This window comes from Carex rostrata, chromosome 4 (assembly GCF_964058835.1).
Source record: "Carex rostrata chromosome 4, lpCarRost1.2, whole genome shotgun sequence".
Classification (NCBI taxonomy): Eukaryota; Viridiplantae; Streptophyta; class Magnoliopsida; order Poales; family Cyperaceae; genus Carex; species Carex rostrata.
Window position 1 is genome coordinate 12,488,985 of NC_135921.1, and position 22,699 is coordinate 12,511,683.

A 22,699-nucleotide genomic window follows, 5' to 3' on the forward strand; every position below is an offset into this window, starting at 1 on the left:
CATATTGCGATGCTATAGTGCCGATAACACACAGCTTTTATGATCCGAAAAAGCAATAGCGCGTTATTTGGATCTTGATTTCTAACAATTAAAAAAACATGTCTGAACTCGTTACAGTGAAAATCACTTGATCTGAAAATTCTGGACCATCCAAAAACAGTGATTTTCAATAAATTTCAAAAAATAGTAAAAATTTTTCAAAAAATGTAAAATTTGGTCTCCAAACACATATTAATATGGAGAACAAGATAAACGGTTCGGATCAACCGTTAGGATTTGAAAACTCGAATATAGAGCCGTAGCACGGTGCCAAATCGTAATATGCATAGTACCATAGACTCACTCAAAAAAGAATGTAAGTGGATCCTTCCTCTATTATTACTGTTAATAATAATAATAATAATAATAATAATAATAATAATAATAATAATAATAACAACAACGATAATGAATATGATAATGATGATATTGGTTAATTGATCAATTATCCTGAATTATAAGTGCAACCCAATTTGATAGTTTGTTAAATTGCTTCTGTCAATGGGTCGGACTCGGACAGCAACTCTTAGTCATCCTAACCGAAGACAAGACAGCTTGGATCATATATAGTTGGATTTTCTTTATTGTTTTATTCCCCAAATAAGGCAAATAGTGATCACCTATCCGAGTCAAGCTATGCCTTACTGGTCAACGTTTGACTAGTAGCTAATAAATGAATGGCAAAATTTATAGTATACCCATAAAAATATCATAATATTTAATATGCCCACAAAAACTTATTAATGCTTTTTTCTATTCCCTTTTCATTATTTTTTTATTTAATTATATTAAAAATTAAATTGATTAATATGTCCTTTAATTTTTAATAGAAGTGGCAAGTATTTTAATATCCCCACAAAAACTTGTCAAATATTTCTCAAAAAAAAAAAAAAGCAAAAGGAGAAATCAAACAATAATTGGAATAACTTAACACAGAATATCGTCTTGTCCAGTAAAGCATTGTGCTGCATGTAAATGAAATCAAACATTCCCTCCCTTCTTTACTCTTCTAAATAGCACACTATAGTGGCGTTATAGTATTTTTAGACCTTTAACGCTAAATTATAAGATAAAAATGCGCTATTTCAGCTACGACCGCTATAGCAGTAATAACGGTTCGCTATTTACGCTACACGCTACGCGCTATAGTGCGTATATACTATGCTACATAGGCTTTTATTTAAAGGCCCAAACTAAAAATTTATTTGAAAGATAATTTTTTTTAATATCTAGATTAATTTTGTTTTTAAATAGAAAAAGATATATAGTTTATTCCATGATGCTTATGATTTTTTAATAGAAAATTTTTATAGTTAATGACATGATGCTTATGTTATTTTGATGAAAAAGATATATATAGATAGTTTATGATATTATTAGCTATATTTTGAATAGCAATTTAGACTTTAAAAGGGTTAAATATAAATATTTTAACTCCTTAATCAATTTGTGTTACTTATTGCTCTATGAAACTTTAGATGATGTTGATAATTAGTAAAAATATAAAATATAATTTTTCAAACAAAAAACGCTATGTATAATATCTTTCGCTATAGCTGCGCTATTCACGATAGTTTTTTTAGCCTTTCTGCTATGACACAATAATCGTTATTTATAACCTTGGTTTTACATGCATGCATAATCAATTGATTTTAGAACCATCAAATTTTGAGATAGTATATCTAATATGAATTGTTTGTCACTCTAATAATATGATACGCAACACAAAATTTTGAAAATCCAAAAACAAGGAAAACGTCCAAAAAGAGATACCATAGCATTGTTATATGAAGAGGGTCCACTTATATTGTTTTTTGTGACACTCAATTACACCTTATATTTTTTAAGTTTTTAAGTTTAAATAGTGTCACACCCCGCGGCCACGGGTAGTACAGTCCCCCGCCGTAAGCATACAACGTCGTGTATGCTTACAAGGCTAATCACAATTTAAACCAATCAACACGCAATTCAAAACAAGTTTCTAATATAAAATCAGAGTACACAGTCTGGACAGTAAATAATACACTATAAGTATCTCATCCGGATACCAACCACGAGGCCTACCCTAAATCTATACAACAAAACATATCTAGGGTCGTATACTGGTAAGCTACTAAGGCCTACTACTCTCGTGCCTCTCCGGAATCCGTCGCACCAATACCTGTAAATAACGGGGAAGGTGGGGGTGAGAATAAATTCTCAGTGCGAATTTGCCACATATGAATTATTGGACTTGCAATCAAACTCTATATTCAAAAATGAAACCCAAACAATAACAGTTCAACAGATATACATAATCATAAATAACAGAATGCCACTACTCGACAACAGTTAATCAACCTGAAACACAGCTTACGGAGTTTTCAATATGGATTTCAAAACACAACATATATTTTGGCTTAACTCGATTCCTAACTCAGTTCATTAGGACTGGTAGCAATTACAGATGTTCTTTCGAACTGAACCTTTATCAAACCCACATCTGTAGGGTTACAGACGCCTACAGATGGCCAACCGCTGGACCCTTTATCAGACACCCATCTGAAATTGCTGTTTGGCTTAACCATTTCCTAATGGTCCGGTTACAAGTCACCAATACAGGTCAACTTGACAAATGCAATCACATGGAATCAAAGTTACCTATACAGGTCAACTTTGCTAAATCACAAGCAAATATATATCAAAGCCACACATACAGGTCAGTCTCGCAAAATCATAACAGGTCAAACGCATAAGTCAGCAGCGTCACCCTATCCAGCCACCTAAACAGGTCGGTCTGGCAAATTCTACAGATCGACGCATAAGTCAGCAGCGTCACCTGAATCCAGCCACCTAAACAGGTCGGTCTGGCAAATTCTACAGATCGACGCATAAGTCAGCAGCGTCACCTGAATCCAGCCACCTAAACAGGTCGGTCTGGCAAATTCTACAGATCGACGCATAAGTCAGCAGCGTCACCTGAATCCAGCCACCTAAACAGGTCGGCCTGGCAAATTCGTAAACACAGGTCAACGGATAGGTCACCGTCACCTTATCCAGCCACCTAAACAGGTCGGCCTGGCAGATTCATTCACATCAAGAACAATTCACAGAACTAAACAATTAATAACCGTACCAACATGCAAATCAACCTTAACTAAAACAATTCAATCCTTCTCATTTATGCAAGAATCAATATGCAATATGAATTCCAAAATATGCAACAATTAATCATTCAACATGACAAACGAATAAACAGTTTAATTCCTGAAAATAAAGTATCAGACAAGTCCAAGAATCCTGCACCTGTTTGACGAGCGTACCGCTTAAGCTAAGGATTGGACGTCTCGTATGGTCTCGCAAGTTCTTGCTCGACCGAGCCTACACCTATATTATACGTATACTAGGTTTAACATTGGTTCAGGATCGAGGAGTTTAATCGAGTGGTGCTAGGGTTTATACCTTCCCTATTCAATTTCTATGTTTTTGGTATCAATTCGTTCGGTTCATTATTTCTTACCAACATCATCTAAAATCACACAAAATTCATCTAGGTCCTCGGGACCATACAACTCTCCATTTGGTGACCATCAATCACCGGTTCACTACTTTGGTTCTCGGTTCATTTCAATTTACCGTTTGGTTAACCCTAATTTGGTCAGAACCTCAAATCGGCCGTTAAATGTTCTAAAAATTTACGATCAGGAGGCAACCCTACCGATTACAAGTCTAATTGGTCGGGTTAAGCAAATCAAATCACGATTATGCCAACTTTTAAATTTTGGCACGAAACCCTAGAAATCAGATTTCATAAATCGGAAGAAATCGGGAAAAAGATTGACAAACAAACTAGTAAGAAGTGTAGAGGAACTAGTCCTCGAGCAATTCGAACACAAATCTCGGGTTTAAAACGAGAATCCGAGAAATCGAGAAAATTCGAGGTTTCGAAAGTAAAAAGGAGAGAAAGAAATACCAAATAGAAGGGTTCTGAGAGATCCTCGGCTGCTTTCTCGGTTCCAAACTCGATTTCTCGCAACAATCGGGAGTCTGAACGAAACGGAAACTCACGGGATCTTTTCCTTCTCTCTTGGACAAATTTCACTTAGAAATGGGGAATGGTGGAAGAGAGAGAGAGAGAAGGTTTAATTTGGGTTTTAGGGTTAAAATTACCCTGAATGCGGATTAGCCAATCCGCACTGCGGGTTACCTAATCCGCACTCGAGACTTAGTCGGTTGTCAGCCGAATCCAGGAAAAGTCCGAGCCTACTGCGGATGAACCTGATCCGCACTGCGGTTCACCCTCATCCGCACTCACTACTTAGCCGATTTCAGGAAAATTCAGTGCAATACAGAAATTCATGAGTGCGGCTAAACTCATCCGCACTGCGGATCCCTCACCCGCACTCACTACTTAGTCATTTTTTTGGCAAAATTCCAGAAAAAGTCTGAGCCACTGCGGATGACTTCCACCCGCACTGCGGTCAACCTAATCCGCACTGAGCCTATAAAGTTCCGAAATCTCGAAATTTCGACGCGGTTTCAATTCACAATTAACTTACTTATTTAGGGGAACCTTAATTAAGGTTTAAACTTCCATTTTATTAACATGATTTATCGATTCTTTCTTTTAAATCATTCGAATTTAATTGTAAAAATTTCATAACGTAACATTTCTCCCCCCCTTAAAATAGAGTTCAGTCCTCTGAACTAAATTGCGTGCCTTAGTCGTTGAATAGTTCTGGGTACTTCTCACGAATGGTTTCCTCATGTTTCCACGTTGCTTCCTTAGTCGAATGGCATCCCCATTTGACTAGAACAAGCTTAGTCGCCTTGCTCCGAAGTCGTTGTTCTTTTCGGTCCAATATCTGCATTGGCTTTTCTTGATAGGACAAGTCATCTTGGAATAAATCAAAGATCCTTGTAACTGATCAAACAAGTCGTCAATTCGGGGTAATGGGTATCTATTCTTCACAGTTACCTTGTTCAGTTCACGGTAGTCGATGCACAATCGTAGGGTACCATCTTTCTTCTTTACAAATAACACGGGAGTATCCCATGGAGATTTGCTCGGCCTAATTAACCCGCTTTCCAGCATCTCTTCTAATTGCGCCTTGAGTTCTTTCAATTCCGCATGAGCCATACGATACAGACTCTTTGAAATTGGTGTTGTACCTAGTACCACTTCTATGTCAACTCCACTTCTCGTTCCGGTGGTACTCTAACTATTTCCTCCGGAAATACGTCCACGAATTCTGACACCACCGGAATCGTATTCATCTCAGGAACTTCCGTAGTAGTGTACACTATCGCCGCCAAATATGCAGTGCACCATGAGTCGATCAGATGCTTAACTTTCACCGCTGAGATGCACGGTATTAGCCCTTCAACTTTTCTACAGTTCCACATGTACGACATACTACCTCTTGTGGTTACAAAACAAATCCTGCGGTGCGGACAGTCGATTGTCGCGGCGTGTCTTGTTAACCAATCCATCCCTAATAGCACGTCGTACCCAGAAATCTCCATAACCAACAGGTCTATCCCCAGATCTCTCCATCAACTCTGACTTTTGAATTTCGGCATATAGTTATTTTTCGGTCAGTCGAACCGAAAAGGGGTTTGGACCCTAAGGACTTGGTTACCGGTTTCGGTTGGCCAGTTATACTTTTCTACCCAAGCCTTCGATACGATGGAATGGCTACACCCGGTACCTATCAACAATACGCGCACTAGTCCGAGATAGAAAGTATACCTGTCATCACATCAGCTCCAGAATCAGACGGTTGCGAGCCTTCACCTTCCTCCAGAGCCCTCGTTGCGTCATATGCAACCTCTGCTATGCCGAGTGCGTGGGCAGCCACTCGACCTCCAATCCTGCCTCCGCTGGTCTGTGAAGCACCTCGACCACGGAATGGTGGTCTACCAGATCCACGTCCCATGGGCCCTCTGCCATCGCCGTTCCTCTGGAACCCTAGTGCCGCATTCGGGCACTCTCTTGCCCAATGCTCCATGCTGCCGCAGGTGTAACACGCTTGGTTGCGGCGTCTGCAATCGATCTCAGAGTGTGCCTGGTTGCATGAACGGCACCACACGGAAACGAAGCCCGGCCGGAGTACCGGTGCTGCTATCTGCCTCGGAGGGGGTCTAGGTGCCATGAACTGTCTCGGGGGTGATCTAGCTGTCGACGGTCCTCCCCTTGACCTAAATTGTCGGTTTTGGTCCTCCCTCTGCTTGACATTCCTCTCTGTCATCTCCGACCTCCTTCTCTTGCTGTGCAACTCCACTTGCTCAGCGTGATCCATCATGGCCTGCAACTCAGTAGCCATAGGGGTATCCACAATCATCGATATCCCCCCATCCAGTCCATCCAGGTACTGCCTATGGTATCTCACCACATCAGTCTGTACATCAATCGCGTACCTGGACAAGGCAAGGAACTCATTGTTATACTCCGCCACTGCTCGCCCACTCTGCTTTAAGTCTAGGAACTTCCTCCGCAGCGCCTCTCGCTGGATGTTGCTCAGAAACCGTCGAGTGAACTGCAGTTCAAACCACTCCCACGGAATCTTGGCCTCCTCCACGACATAGCTACGTCGGGCTCCATCCCACCAGAACCTAGCACCCTCTTCCAACTGTTGCTCTGCCAGCTCCACCATATCTTGTTCTGGTGCTCTACATAGAACTAGCTTCGCACTCACGCTCGCGAGCCACTCTTCAGCCACAGCATACTCGCCCGTGCCATTAAACCGAGGTGGATTAAGGCGCATGAAGGAGTCGTACAACCTCCTAAAATCTTCCGGACCTCCTCGGGGAGCCTCCGGTGCCACCTCACGTCTTTCTGCTTGGCGACCTCTCTCGTACGCCGCGATCAACCTATCGTCTAGATCTCGGTCCCGGTTCTGCGCACCTCCGGGTCCAAGATCAACTCTTTGGACCTCAGGCCCTGCAGATCCGGCCTCGCTCGCATGAATGATCGGTTCGTTCAGTGGGTTCCTGATCCTAGGTCGTCCCCTACCGCGACGTCCTTCCATAACTTACATGAGAAGAAAATATTCATTTAATTTGCATATACTTATCTCATAAAATTAACAAGTCGTTAGCCGTGACGACCCCAAGTATAACGTACCCCGCTCACGTATCCTATCAGTCTGGTTAGGGCTTTAAACCTATGCTCTGATACCACCAAAGAGAACTGTCACACCCCGCGGCCACGGGTAGTACAGTCCCCCGCCGTAAGCATACAACGCCGTGTATGCTTACAAGGCTAATCACAATTTAAACCAATCAACACGCAATTCAAAACAAGTTTATAATATAAAATCAGAGTACACAGTCTCGACAGTAAATAATACACTATAAGTATCTCATCCGAATACCAACCACGAGGCCTACCCTAAATCTATACAACAAAACATATCTAGGGTCGTATACTGGTAAGCTACTAAGGCCTACTACTCTCGTGCCTCTCCGGAATCCGTCGCACCAATACCTGTAAATAACGGGGAAGGTGGGGGTGAGAATAAATTCTCAGTGCGAATTTGCCACATATGAATTATTGGACTTGCAATCAAACTCTATATTCAAAAATGAAACCCAAACAATAACAGTTCAACAGATATACATAATCATAAATAACAGAATGCCACTACTCGACAACAGTTAATCAACCTGAAACACAGCTTACGGAGTTTTCAATATGGATTTCAAAACACAACATATATTTTGGCTTAACTCGATTCCTAACTCAGTTCATTAGGACTGGTAGCAATTACAGATGTTCTTTCGAACTGAACCTTTATCAAACCCACATCTGTAGGGTTACAGACGCCTACAGATGGCCAACCGCTGGACCCTTTATCAGACACCCATCTGAAATTGCTGTTTGGCTTAACCATTTCCTAATGGTCCGGTTACAAGTCACCAATACAGGTCAACTTGACAAATGCAATCACATGGAATCAAAGTTACCTATACAGGTCAACTTTGCTAAATCACAAGCAAATATATATCAAAGCCACACATACAGGTCAGTCTCGCAAAATCATAACAGGTCAAACGCATAAGTCAGCAGCGTCACCCTATCCAGCCACCTAAACAGGTCGGTCTGGCAAATTCTACAGATCGACGCATAAGTCAGCAGCGTCACCTGAATCCAGCCACCTAAACAGGTCGGTCTGGCAAATTCTACAGATCGACGCATAAGTCAGCAGCGTCACCTGAATCCAGCCACCTAAACAGGTCGGCCTGGCAAATTCGTAAACACAGGTCAACGGATAGGTCACCGTCACCTTATCCAGCCACCTAAACAGGTCGGCCTGGCAGATTCATTCACATCAAGAACAATTCACAGAACTAAACAATTAATAACCGTACCAACATGCAAATCAACCTTAACTAAAACAATTCAATCCTTCTCATTTATGCAAGAATCAATATGCAATATGAATTCCAAAATATGCAACAATTAATCATTCAACATGACAAACGAATAAACAGTTTAATTCCTGAAAATAAAGTATCAGACAAGTCCAAGAATCCCGCACTTGTTTGATGAGCGTACCGCTTAAGCTAAGGATTGGACGTCTCGTATGGTCTCGCAAGTTCTTGCTCGACCGAGCCTACACCTATATTATACGTATACTAGGTTTAACATTGGTTCAGGATCGAGGAGTTTAATCGAGTGGTGCTAGGGTTTATACCTTCCCTATTCAATTTCTATGTTTTTGGTATCAATTCGTTCGGTTCATTATTTCTTACCAACATCATCTAAAATCACACAAAATTCATCTAGGTCCTCGGGACCATACAACTCTCCATTTGGTGACCATCAATCACCGGTTCACTACTTTGGTTCTCGGTTCATTTCAATTTACCGTTTGGTTAACCCTAATTTGGTCAGAACCTCAAATCGGCCGTTAAATGTTCTAAAAATTTACGATCAGGAGGCAACCCTACCGATTACAAGTCTAATTGGTCGGGTTAAGCAAATCAAATCACGATTATGCCAACTTTTAAATTTTGGCACGAAACCCTAGAAATCAGATTTCATAAATCGGAAGAAATCGGGAAAAAGATTGACAAACAAACTAGTAAGAAGTGTAGAGGAACTAGTCCTCGAGCAATTCGAACACAAATCTCGGGTTTAAAACGAGAATCCGAGAAATCGAGAAAATTCAAGGTTTCGAAAGTAAAAAGGAGAGAAAGAAATACCAAATAGAAGGGTTCTGAGAGATCCTCGGCTGCTTTCTCGGTTCCAAACTCGATTTCTCGCAACAATCGGGAGTCTGAACGAAACGGAAACTCACGGGATCTTTTCCTTCTCTCTTGGACGAATTTCACTTAGAAATGGGGAATGGTGGAAGAGAGAGAGAGAGAGAAGGTTTAATTTGGGTTTTAGGGTTAAAATTACCCTGAATGCGGATTAGCCAATCCGCACTGCGGGTTACCTAATCCGCACTCGAGACTTAGTCGGTTGTCAGCCGAATCCAGGAAATGTCCGAGCCTACTGCGGATGAACCTGATCCGCACTGCGGTTCACCCTCATCCGCACTCACTACTTAGCCGATTTCAGGAAAATTCAGTGCAATACAGAAATTCATGAGTGCGGCTAAACTCATCCGCACTGCGGATCCCTCACCCGCACTCACTACTTAGTCATTTTTTTGGCAAAATTCCAGAAAAAGTCTGAGCCACTGCGGATGACTTCCACCCGCACTGCGGTCAACCTAATCCGCACTGAGCCTATAAAGTTCTGAAATCTCGAAATTTCGACGCGGTTTCAATTCACAATTAACTTACTTATTTAGGGGAACCTTAATTAAGGTTTAAACTTCCATTTTATTAACATGATTTATCGATTCTTTCTTTTAAATCATTCGAATTTAATTGTAAAAATTTCATAACGTAACAAATAGTCAATCCAAATCGTTCAACACGATGAATATATTAAAATATACTTGCAGATCAAATTTTATATTTTTTGAATTTTTTTTACTATTTATAAAGTAGTTTACAAAATCGTTGTTTTCAAATAATTAAATTTTTGTACTCATCTTAATAAATAGTAAAAAAAATTCAAAAAAAAAATATAAAATTTGATCTGTAAGTACATTTTAATATATCTATTATGTTAAACGGTTTGAATCGACTATTTAAACTTTAAAAATATAGAACGTAATCCGGTGTCAAAAAAAAAAGTGTAATATACTGGTTCCTGAAATTATTTGGATATATTATCAAGGGATAAGAAGCAAGTGCATTACCGTACGTACTAATCAATAAAAGAAGCGTGCAAAATTCGACAATCAATCAAATTAAATTTGGGAATAATTTTGTGGTCCTCCCTCCATAGAAAGTAGAAAGTTGCATTCTAACTTCTAATTAGCCAAATAAAAGGGCCAGCTATAAATGTGATTGATATGCCCATGCATATCCGTTCCAAGTTGGAAACTTTCTCATTGGATGATTGGATCCTGTTGAATAACAAGTAAACAGGTATGGGAATGGAAAGATATTTAATGTTTTTAGAAGAAAATAAAAACGGAAATTAGGTGTCCGCTGGATAATAAATGTATATTACATGCATATATATTGACATGTGCTATTAATTTATATCTTGATTTTCAAAAAATTCAAATAATTGATCCGAATCGTTTAATATGATCTCTCAGTAAAAAAATGTATTTTGAAATCAAATTTTAGAATTTAGAATTTTTTTTTACTATTTTTTAGATAAATAGAAAATCACTGTTTTTTTATAGTCTAGAATTTTAAATCATGTGATTCTTTACCTATTACAGTAAAGAAATTCTAAAAAAAAAGTTTCCAAATTTTAGTCTTCAAACATATTTTGATATTTAATTGTTCGAATTGACTGTTTAAACTTTAAAAGTAAAAATGTAATTTAATTGTTCGAATTGATTGTTTGAACCTGAATACTCTGAATAGTAAATTTCTTTTATGGTACTCTTACTTAACATTCCCACACAAATTTACTGACATAAATATATCGTGTCAGCATAAAAGTTTTGTACATCTTTGCAAAAAAAATCATAAATTATTATGCCACAAGCAAAATAACCATAACAAAAACAACTGTAATATTCAATTCAAAGTAGCTTTGAAAGCCACACCAGTCTCTGATATCCATTCACTGGCATTGAGAAATGAATCTACTGTGAACCTCTTTGCATCCTCTGTTGAAGCCTTTTTGTACCTGGGCCAGTTAACCCGACCCGCGACATTTGAACCCCAGCCAGTGTTCTTAAACTCGAGATAGGTTGCTGTATCGGGTGGAACCGACCCAACCGTGTATCCAGTCCACCCTTTTGGAACGACAACTGCACTTATATTCGACTGCATAACCATCACTGTAGAATAATTCTTCATTGGCCTGCCCAAGTATACCGCAACCGTAGTGTTGTCATTGTAGGATGAGATAGTGCAACCTTGAAAAGAGAATCCCGTGCTTTCATTCGGATCCTTCTTTCCCTGTGCGGTGATCGTGCTTTCTTGTCCTGGCAATGGTTGTCTGGGACGGATTGTGCAGTTTTGAAAAACAGCAGCTGCATCGCCAAAGATAAAATCGACCGTGCCAGTGATGTCGCAATCACGGTAAAACTGTCGAAGGGAGTGGGAGTACAATGTGTTATGAAAGCCTTGAAAGGAACACCGGTAGAAAATTGACTGGTCCGAACTGGAGCGTAGGGCCACCGCCTGATGGTTCTGCGGGCCCGCTGAATTCTGGAAGCCCATGTCCCTGGCCATGAACCTCTTTCCATCTATAGCTGCAATTTACAAGGCATTTAGATATGTTCATGTCAAAAAAAAATTATAATTGTATATACTTTTAGTATTAAACATTCTGAAATTTTGACAGATATATCAGCAACGATATATCCTAAATAAAATGAATCTTGTTCATTTGGAAACAGTTCATGTACCCACTTAGGATTGATTGTCAACCTGAGCTACTGATGTACATAAAAACAAATGTCAGTTTGTCAGTTGGTACAAGGTATCCATGTCAAAATAGTGAGACCTGAGACCCCATAAGTTGTTCTTTTTGACTAATTATAAGGTTTGTTAACCAAACACTTTCAAACAAATAAGTTAAAAACAGTTAAACGATACCTTACCAAAAGTTGATGTCGAGAAAGTCGGTGTTCCATCATCAAAATTCAATCTTCCATCAACAATTGTCTTGTTCATGCCATCTCCTATCAATACTACATTCCATTTGTTCCTTCCAATTATCACATTTTCATGATAGACCCCGGTTTTTGCGTGAATCACGAAAGGAACATCGCTCCTCTGTGGTGCCAAATGGATGGCCTCTGATATTGTCCTCACTAAACCGGAACCATCTTTTGCAACTGTAACATTTGGTGCCAGTCGGGTTGGATCACGTAAAAGATAAAGTCTCCTCCGAAATTCAACTTCTCTTACTGCCAACAATTTCCTCCCATGCATCCTAAAATTTAGTTTCTGCAAAATACCCAAAATGCCAGTGGCAATTGCAAGACTGTTAATGGTAAGCTTTGTTGATTTTTCCATGGCATCTTGCAGTTTATCCTTGACACTTGAACTCGTGCCATCAAAGCTGTCCAAACAGCTCTCTTGATCGGTTACTACTGCACTTAACCATGCTCTAAGATCACTTACAGTAAAATCAATTAACGGTTTCGAATTCAACAATGAGATAGAATTGTTAACCCAGTAAATTGCGCTATCAAGGAGCTCACTGCAATCTTTGATTGCTAACCCGAGCCTCTGATCATTTAATGGAAAATTTAATGTGCTGATTACATAAGAAATGTTAGCAATTTCATCCATGGTGGCACGAAGCGACATTTTGAAGATCTCAATTGGGTTATTTGGTATGTCAGATCCATTAACCGGAGAGATGGTAGAATGACACAAGTCAGGGTAACTTGTGACGCTGCATAGCGCTTTGATCATATCAGAAAGTGAAGGCGCAAAATCTGGCGGTTGGTTTGGGTACGAGTTGTACGTGTCGTCTTCTTTGGCTGAAAAGGCAGCGATTGTGAGACCAATTGTAACTGTCAGGAGAACAATCACTGAAACAGAAGTGAACAAGAGACGCTGTTTGGTGTCACGGCGGATTGCTCGATCTTCATCAGAGTTTACCTTTCCATAGCCTCTCAACTGTCTAATGGCCTCCATTGCAGCAACCCTTTAATTTCTTTTCACTTGTGATTTGTGACTATGTGGGATTGTTGTTGATTAGTGTTATGAAAGGACAACCATTTGGTAAAAAATAATCAGGATTAGTTAGTCAAGTTCAGTTAAATAACAAGTCAGTATGAGAATATATAGTCTATTATAAATAAACAATGTCTTGGCCATGAGATGCAGAATCTTTGTTCATTTTTTTCATACCTGCTCTGCTCTGTGTTGTTTTCTTTCTTTCCTTTTTTTCCTACATCTGCTCTGCATTGTTAAATAATTTATAACCAAGGCCAATTACCCGGCCCATCCATACCATCTAGAAACAGTACAAGCCCGGCCCAGCCCAAATAAAAACTCTCCTCTCCTCTCTCTCTCACCGCGATTGCCTGCTTGGAATCGTATGGACAAATGAATTATTTGGGTTCGGTTCGGCGAGACAAAAATTCGTGATTCGGATATAATTCGGATATAATTTGGAAATGATTCGGAATTATCTGGATCAGAAATCTCAGTCCTGTAAGGGAGCAAAAAAAAAAAAAACCAAAAAAATAATTGTTCTTGGAAAAATTCAGGATAAATTCGTGAATAATTCATAAAATTCGGAAAAAGTTCGTAAAATTTGGGAATTATTCGGGTTTAATTCGGTCAAAGTTCGGTCAACCGAATAATTCGGTGTTCGGTTCGGCATCACCCCAAAAAAGAAATAAACGGGTATAATTCGGGTATCTTGTCACTATGCTTGGAATATAAAGGTTTCGCTTTAAGATTCGTGCATACTAAAACATACGACTTAGATCTCATTCTACACGGTCAGGTATTGTACTGGATCTTAATTCTCTCACTGCACGGTGCACGCCAAGTCGTCGCCATCGCAAAACCCTTGCCTAAACTTCTAAACCCTCTTCGCCGTGTCAGCGTGTCACCAGTCTCTCTCCCGTCTCCACCTAGGGTATCCACCATGCTCCACCTCCTCCGTCGAAAACCCCAATTCATCTTCTACCTCCGTCCCCTCTTTTCTCTCACCTACTCCACCACCACTTCTTCACAATTGACCCCATCGAAATTCCCAGAGTACGAGATGCCGACCGTTACCTGGGGCGCCATCCAAGGCAAGAAGGAGCGCCTCGTATCGCGCGTGATCATCACCGACTACCTTAAGCAACTTGGTATCGATGTCCCCGACGAGCTGGCGGCCGTCGAGCTTCCCTCCTCAGTCGACGTCATGCGCGAGCGTGTTGAGTTCCTCCAGCGCCTCGGCCTCACCATTGACGACCTTAACTCCTACCCTCTACTCCTAGCCTGCTCTGTCCGCAAGAACATCATCCCTGTCCTTTCTTACCTGGAGAAGTTAGGCATTCCAAGATCAAGCCTAGGCGATTTTATACGCAGGTATTCAATTGATTGAATAGTATTTTAATGTTTGAATAGCTTTAGTCCTATAATGGGTGTAGATAGACAGTCTAGGCTGACAGTTTCATGTATACCCATGCTGAATGTGAGAATGTATTTAAATACAAGAAGTTCGATGAATTCTCTGTACTGCTACTAAATGCTGGTATTAACCTGTCCTTCTGGACAGCATCAGAAAAAAAATCATATTATCCCCCTCTTTGCAGAATTGTCAATTGACTTCAGAAACATGTAGAACTTACAGCTTATTTTACATTAGCGAGGTAGGACAGAGGGATACTAAATAAATTGCAAAAATAAGGGGTATGGCTGCAAATTTTCATCTCAACTCCACTTTTCTACTTTCCACAATTACATTCAATTCCAATTGTGTGAGACCTATTCAAACACAATTCCCCCACAATTCGTCTATTGTTTTCAACCAATCAGGCCCATGGGGAATAGTGATGCTTTCCATGTTTAGAGGGGTATTATCAACCTTCAAGTGTTAAGCATAGTTTTTAATCTTTTATAGGAACAAATATATATATATTTTTCTTAGTTTAATGACCTCACAGCTTCCTCATTACAGGTATCCCCATTGTTTGCATGCTAGTGTGGTTGTTGAGTTGGTGCCTGTTGTAAGATTCCTTCGTGGGTTGGATGTAGAAAGGAGCGACATACCCTATGTATTACAAAAGTATCCTGAATTGTTGGGTTTTAAGCCTGAGGGTACTATGAGTACATCAGTGGGATATTTGGTTAGTATTGGGGTTGGCCCACGCGATATCGGGCCCATGGTGACCCAATTCCCGCAATTATTGGGCATGCGTGTGGGGACCATTATCAAGCCATTTGTTGATTATTTCATCTCTCTTGGGTTGCCGAAGGGAATACTCACAAGGATGCTTGAGAAGAGACCATACCTTCTTGCATTTGATTTGGAGGAGGTCATCAAGCCGAATGTGGAGATACTTGCGAGTTTTGGCATTAGGAAAGAGCTAATTCCCTCAGTTATTGCTCAATTCCCGCTAATTATTGGGTTGCCTTTGAAAGCGAAGTTATCAACTCAGCAGTACTTTTTCAGTTTGAAGATGAAAATGGACCCAGATGGGTTTGCGCGTGTTGTGGAGAAATTGCCACAAATCATTAGTCTTAAACAAAATTTGATTTTGAAGCCAGTAGAATTTTTGCGGGCTCGTGGTATACAAGATGATGACGTGGCAAAAATGGTTGTTAAGTGTCCCCAATTGTTGCTCACGAGAATTGAGCTAATGAAAAATAGCTTTTATTTCTTCAAGAGTGAGATAAAAAAACCAATACAGGAGCTGTATGATTTTCCAGAGTACTTTACGTATAGTCTTGAGTCTAGGATAAAACCGCGGTACGCGAGAGTGACGGAAAAGGGGCTCAATTGTAGCTTGGATTGGTTGTTGAATTGTAGTGATCAAAGATTTGAGGAAAGGTTGAGAGGGGTATACATTGAAGAGGAGGTAGCTGGACCATTTTTTGTAATGGGGGGCAAGTTGGAGATGCCTAACAACCAGTTCGTCTCAGATGGAGAGGAAGAAGATAGTGATGACGAGGTTTTGTATAGGCGAACTGTCTCACTCTGGTGAGTTTTCAGATTTTGGTAATTTTGTGTGCGCACCCTAAAATGTTTACATATCATGATAACCACAAAAAACGCTATCCTTGCCTCTTTTATTTTCGAAGTTATTCAAATTAACGCTGATGTCTGATTTCATTGTTCATGACTGAGGAAAACCTGACAGTTTGGGTAACATTTGGAATCTTAGAAGAGCAAGTCAGTTTTTTCTCATTCATTAAAGTGTATATAATGTTTAACATGTCTTATGTGCACAAAATAAATTTCTTTCTATTTCAGATACTTTTAAACTTTATGTAGAGATTGTATGCTAAGATTAAGAATTACTCTGCTTCCAGACTAGCAAAAGAGGAATTGAGCTGAAGCATGGTGTGTTTCTTCTCAATGTCAAGATGAGATGAGGTGAGCTAGTAATGTTACTTTGCATTTTCCTTATGTCAAACATCTATTTTTCAGGCAAGTGGTATTTGTTTTGTTTTTATTTGTTACATGCTAGAATTTTGATACTGTGAACAGGGCAAAATTTTGATCTTATTGTTAAATATCACAATTCACATTAAATATGCTTCTTGTTTACTCCTTGGAAGACATTAGCTATGCTTGAAACTTGAAAAAGTACTAATAAGCTACTGTAAATCTGTGATGGACCACTTCTAAAATCTGAACTGTAGTAGTTATTAGTAGTGATCAGTAGTGATATGAGACCATGTAACAGTTGAGTCCTTTTACCAGGATTTTATTTTTTCTGCGTGAAAGATATTCTGACCTGATACAAGTAAATGGACAGATTAGTGAAACACAGTTTATCATCAGTAAATATGTACATTTTTGTTGCTCTTGTGTGCAGGTAGCAAGTTGCTGAGAAAGAAGGTAAATTGTTCACCGGGGAATAATTAAAAACATGCCAATATTATTTTGCGGCTCCATGTTACTTGGATTGACTAACATATGTAGTATGGGACGAGGATGATTGGCAAGTGTTATACGACTGGGAAAGAAAATAAAAAATATATTGTATAAAATGGAGAATATTTTAATTACTATCTACCTTGGTTTTGTGACTCTGGTTGGGTTTCATTTATAGCCTACTTCAACTTGTTTGGGACTAAAGGCTGTATTGTTGTTGGTGTCCTTGATAAAAAAAGGAATGATTAACAACTGAACTGAAGAGGGAAGAGGATGGCATGGTGTATTTGGCTTTTGTGGAAAAAGGCGATTAATTAATCAATTTGTGTACAGTGCTGAATAACATTGAATTTTTTTCAACTATGTAAAAACTAAATATATGTTACTAGTGTAATTTTCCCTTTTGCTTTACCTAGGGGCAGATTTACATATATGGTATAGGGTAATAAGCCACCTTATGATTTTAAAATTATTAGTTGAACTTTTGAGTTTTTTAAACTTTTATATAGTCTATTTCCCTCATAAAATAACAAAAGTGTGTTGGTAGTTTAGTGGTTTTAGTTCTAGTTGGTACGTGGAAGGTAAAGAATTAAATTATCTGAAATTATACTATGAAATGAAGCATAGCATTTGTTTTTTTATTCCTCAATTTCAAATGGAAGTGGGAAATTTACGGTCCTATTCCATTACTGTATATAGAACCTACTACAACTGCATTACCAGAATTTCTTGCGGCATTCAAATCTGTTCATCGTATGGAATAGAGGTTGGACCTAACCAGTCATCACCATATATGAAGTATGAAGCTGAGAAATGGGTTGCATCATCATAGTCCATGATATGGTATCCTGGCCAGGTCACTCGTGCATCGGTATTTGACCCTGGTCCAGTATTCATATACTCTCCATAGTACAAAGTATCCAATCCCTGTGTGCCGCTCCATTCGGCCCACCCAGCAGGGTGCACCAACCCGTCAAGGAACGACTCAATGTAAACTGTTGTAGAATAAGTTCTCCAAGGCCTTCCAAGGTACGTTTCTGTACCGGCAAGAGCTAGATCTTCTGATGCCACAATTGAGCAGTTTTGTATAGAGATACCAGTTGCCTCATCCGGGTCATCACGGGATTGAGCAGTGATGACATTATATTGGCCGGCCAGGGGTGCTTTGGCAATGATGTTGCAGCCCTGGAATACAACAGCAGCATTTCCACATATGAAATCAATGGTGCCTAATATGTTGCACTCGCGGTAAAATTGCCGAAACGAATGGACATAGAGTGTGTCTTGGTATCCATCAATTGTGCAACGGTACAATGCTACCAGGTCAGCATTCACTCGAAGGGCCACTGCTTGAGCCTTGGCAGGTCCGGCAGTGTTCTTGATGGTGAGGTCACGTGCCAAGAAGCCTTCGCCGGATACAGCTGCAAATGTATAAATTTAGAATATGGTTAAAAAATTCACCAAGCATCGACTGCTATAGATGAAAGATGCATCATTTTTCCTAACATATTGTTGTAAATGCACTCAGTGAGAGATGCCATATTACCAGACCATTAATGCTTAAGCAGCTGACTAAACCAATATTGCTTTCTCACTAATATATGTACAGAGAACCATGATTTATTTAAAAAAATATATATCTATTTACATTTACTTTTTATAAAAATTATAGAATAAATTAGAATTCTAATAATAACTTGTAGCACCGTATAAAATACAAGCACTCTAATTGTGTATTTCTCCTGACAAAACTTAATCACCATGAATAATTGCTATTCACAATGCATCCGATGGAAAATACAAAAGCATAGTTATTAGTTAATTATAACAAAAATAAAACAAATTGCATACTATTGAGTTTCATATCCAGTCCACAATCAAAATGCAAGTAAATTGCTAAATGGTTAATTTAACAGTCTAAACAGCTTGTTTTATGTTTATAGTCCGCAAAAATTGCTTTTTACATATAGTAATATAGTGTGCGTCCAGGATCCAAATGTGTTACTTTTCTTGAGAAAATTAATGAGCACCCTCATTTTCTTCAAGTACGTAGATGGATGAACCAAATGCTTCAATGATGTCAGTGGACCTCACTTTTTTAGCATAATGGATCTCATGCTCTGTTGTTTTTGAAAAGAGAAAGAGATAAAGGGAAGAGGAAGGTCCTTCTATTCCCAGGAATAGAAGCAGATTTGGATTTGGATCCAGCAGTCCGACATCACAAAAGTGTGTTGTACGAAACTTTTTTTGTTTTTGTAGGAAGGTGTGATGTAGTCATGTAGATATTAATTCATAATGATTGCAATGGCTTGTACATACGGCCTACGGGTAAGATGTTCATTTCATGTAATAGTAATAGCAACTGGATTTTGTACATATATGGACTGCTTCTTGGATCTAATGTTAAACGGTCCCAATAAAAGCTCAGAAAGTTTAATATTGACCTTATACCTAACATTTGTGCTATTTGACAATAATAATTAATCTAATTGTACATCTAGCAGAACTAATAATTAAACAACCTCACATTGTGCAATATTTTGTACATATATCATATCCATATTATACTTAATAATAAATTAGCTGTTCAATTTTTTATATAATATGTAAATAATTAAATATTGGTGATTAAACATACAAATAGATTTATAAATTAGGAATTCGCAATTTATCATTGAATATTTGTATATATAAATTATTCTGAAATTTAGCATACATTAAATAATTCTAGCATTAATTATCCGGGACAATTTCATTTTTTTTCTCTGTTTTTTGCACGGAAGTGCCAGATGGAACAGTTGTTTTAAATTTTCAATTAATGTGCATGATATGTGCATTCCCTGCAGCAAGTATAAATGACTTGGAAAATTAATGCAGTTTCTTCAACAATTACAAATTCTTGTAAAAATGCAAACTTACCAACGGTGGCGGTTCTGAAAGTGGTCCAGCCATCACCGGCACTCCTAGACCCGGTGATCACCGTCACATCACTGCCGTCCCCAATCAGCATAATGTTGGTTTTGTAACTGTCTATCACTACATTCTCCTCGTAAACGCCGGCTCGGACAGAAATTATTACTCGATCGTTGCTGTTATTAGGAGCAAATGCAATTGCATCACTGATTGTGGCGAAGTTCCCAGTCCCGTCTTTCGCCACTGTTATGGTTGACGATTGATCGTACCTATATGTTGAGAAAGAGATTAATTTGGAGCCATAATAGTAGTTAAAACATAACATTGATTATACATAATATATATGTAGTTATTATGAATGGGTATAAGCAGATATTGTTCTTGTTTATTAAATGAGCAACATATACATATATAATTTGTAAGTTTCATATATGATTATATATTTGGAAAGTGTAAATTTATGACTAGAACTCTCTTTAGACAAATTTCGAGTTTGATCAAATTTGTAGGGTATTTTTTAAAGAGTTCTAGTCAGATAATCTAATTTATATTATCTATTTTTTATTTAGGGTATCTAAATTAGATTATCTGACTAGAACTATTAAACATAGTCACATGCCAGCCACGTGCCTTCAAGTTAGCTAGATTCTGGTTCTGACTTGATTAGTACAATCTATATGATAACGGGAAAGGTACAAACTTAATTACTTATTAATTAGCATTAATTACAGACAAACCTATGATAGGTGCAATAAACACTAAACCAAGGACGGGCATAGTATAATTATGGAGCTGCTAGTAACATTGTATAGCTTATAAGATATAGCAGGCTAATGATTAATAGTGCTTATAACATTAATTATCCCGTGACCATATTGCATTAATTAACTACGTACCCGTTTGTATATTCAGATGGTGTGATTTTTGTTCAAAGGATTTAATTTGTATTAGTGTTGTAAATAATGGTATACGGTTATCAGACGGACATGGTACTGTCATGTAATTAATCGAAAATAATCGGTCATAATTGGAAATAATTAGCCAATTAATATGATGGTTTGATTACCGCCAACGACTAATCGATCGATTAATTGGCCTAAACGGACGTTTTTTACAACACTGATTTGTACAATGCCCTTATCTAAAGTCGGCCCTAAACGGTCCGATTTGTGTCAAAATTTATCCGAACGATTTAGATTTACGGAATCATTTAAATTTATTAAATTCTAATAAATTTGCACGAACCTTGATGCATATTAAACGGTTTAGGTCCGAGTATGAATCAAATTTGTCTTATTCAGAACAGAAAAAAAAAAAAAAAAAAAAACATCAATACCCATTGTCACCATCACCATTGTCGTCATTACCAGTACCACCATTGTCGTCATCACCATTATCGCTGCCATCATCATTACTTTGAAGTAGCCGACGGTCTTTTAGTGGGACCCACGCCGGAAAGTCTGATAGCCTCCGTCCCTGTTTCTCTGGTCTACCAGCTGAACCTACATAATTATATTACAAGATCCATGAATCGTTTTCAAAAGGCTAGCTGCTAATTGAATTGTTTTGGATGCATATTTAAATGTAAAATTTAAGCTGTGATTCGTATTTTTTTTTTCCAAATTTCTGTTTTAGTTGATGGCACAATTATATTCCAGCCATTCATGCAAGGATATATATACCCTCTGCTTTATTATGTGGTGGCCCGTTTGTCAGTCTCAGTCCGACCAAAATAGCCTCCAACGATTAATCTCCTCCGCTTTTTTTTTATGTATTTTTTTTTGATGTTATATTTTTTTATTCATCATAAAAAAGAAATTAGTTCAAACCTTTAGGCATTAGAGACAATGCATTGCTAATTGGCTGATAAGCAGACAAGAGAGATGAGAGTAGAGAATTTTTCATGGGTCCGGTGGCTCCAGCAAGTCCTTCAAGACATGTCACCTTGTTTGTCAGCGCTGCTGACAGGTGGGTCCTTATGGCAGGCAAAAACTTGTCCGGCGAGCTCGATTTTATGAAATCGGAAGTACGAAAGAGAGACGAGATCGTGGCAGCATGGAGGTCCAGGCAATCTTGAACCGCACCGCGCTGTGTCTCGACAAGATACGGCGAGTGCGAGACAGCGGCAAGGAGATGAGAGAGAGAAGAGGTGGTGGACATGGCAGAGAGAAGCGATTTGAAAACTAATGATAGAAAGTTGGCATCTATATTGAGAGGAATGGAGAGCTCCATTGAGGAGAGGCATGCGGAGGGGTACGGTGTAGATTGGCATTGGGATTTGTTTGTTGATGATGTGTGTAATGTGGTTGTTTGTTTTTTAATTGAAACAATGGGGGTGTATAAGAGGGAGAGGAAGAAGAAGAGAAGAGAGAGCTTGAGAAGAGGGGAGAGAGATGCCATGAGATAGTTTCTAAAGAGGCAATAAGGAGGCAAGGAAGTTGGGTGTTGATTTAATGCATATTAATGGAATAGAGATTGATTAGAAACAGAAGTTTATTGTTATTAACTGTTTGTTCGTCCGTGACTTTCATCTTTTGGAAGTTGTTCGTATTCAGTGCAACGCTGCACGGGCGCACTTAAGTTCGTGTAAATTGTTACCATTAAAAAAACATGTTTTTTAGAAATTTAAAGAAATCAAATTATCACAAACTAGATGAATATATATATTTTTTT

At 38.7% G+C, this 22,699-nt stretch overlaps 3 protein-coding genes across 4 annotated transcripts; 1 reads left to right on the forward strand and 2 right to left on the reverse strand.

Annotated features, from left to right (window-relative positions):
- Positions 1–11,065: 11,065 nt before the first annotated feature.
- On the reverse strand, positions 11,066–13,334 carry PME1 (pectin methylesterase 1). Its single transcript, XM_078300826.1, has 2 exons — positions 12,156–13,334; positions 11,066–11,804 (listed from the first exon to the last, which is right to left on the reverse strand). Exons 1-2 carry the CDS (start codon positions 13,201–13,203, stop codon positions 11,122–11,124), a joined length of 1,731 nt encoding a protein of 576 aa, XP_078156952.1. The 5' UTR covers positions 13,204–13,334; the 3' UTR covers positions 11,066–11,121.
- A 692-nt stretch (positions 13,335–14,026) lies between these two features.
- On the forward strand, positions 14,027–17,527 carry LOC144553422 (Mitochondrial transcription termination factor family protein). Of its 2 annotated transcripts, none has more exons than XM_078301575.1 (4): positions 14,027–14,598; positions 15,191–16,213; positions 16,546–16,667; positions 17,059–17,527. In XM_078301575.1, coding segments are annotated over exons 1-3 (1,455 nt in total). In that variant the 5' UTR covers positions 14,027–14,167; the 3' UTR covers positions 16,547–16,667; positions 17,059–17,527. The 2 variants fall into 2 exon arrangements, with proteins under 2 accessions (XP_078157701.1, XP_078157700.1); XM_078301574.1 differs by having other exon boundaries at positions 16,546–16,609; positions 17,055–17,527.
- Positions 17,528–17,702: 175 nt separating this feature from the next.
- LOC144553421 (Plant invertase/pectin methylesterase inhibitor superfamily) lies at positions 17,703–22,443 on the reverse strand. Its single transcript, XM_078301573.1, has 4 exons — positions 21,856–22,443; positions 21,363–21,528; positions 20,033–20,295; positions 17,703–18,534 (listed from the first exon to the last, which is right to left on the reverse strand). The coding sequence occupies exons 1-4, from the start codon at positions 22,424–22,426 to the stop codon at positions 17,852–17,854; spliced, it is 1,683 nt and encodes a 560-aa protein (XP_078157699.1). The 5' UTR covers positions 22,427–22,443; the 3' UTR covers positions 17,703–17,851.
- Positions 22,444–22,699: the final 256 nt, after the last annotated feature.

Coding starts and splice junctions, on each gene's coding strand:
- LOC144553422 (XM_078301575.1), top strand. CDS start 14,168: ATGCTCCACCTCCTCCGTCGAAAACCCCAATTCATCTTCTACCTCCGT. Junction 14,599..15,190: donor CTAGGCGATTTTATACGCAG/GTATTCAATTGA, acceptor TCCTCATTACAG/GTATCCCCATTGTTTGCATG.
- PME1 (XM_078300826.1), bottom strand. CDS start 13,203: ATGGAGGCCATTAGACAGTTGAGAGGCTATGGAAAGGTAAACTCTGAT. Junction 11,805..12,155: donor TTTCTCGACATCAACTTTTG/GTAAGGTATCGT, acceptor TGTAAATTGCAG/CTATAGATGGAAAGAGGTTC.
- LOC144553421 (XM_078301573.1), bottom strand. CDS start 22,426: ATGGCATCTCTCTCCCCTCTTCTCAAGCTCTCTCTTCTCTTCTTCTTC. Junction 21,529..21,855: donor ATTGTCTCTAATGCCTAAAG/GTTTGAACTAAT, acceptor ATAATTATGTAG/GTTCAGCTGGTAGACCAGAG. Junction 18,535..20,032: donor TTTCAGAACCGCCACCGTTG/GTAAGTTTGCAT, acceptor ATACATTTGCAG/CTGTATCCGGCGAAGGCTTC.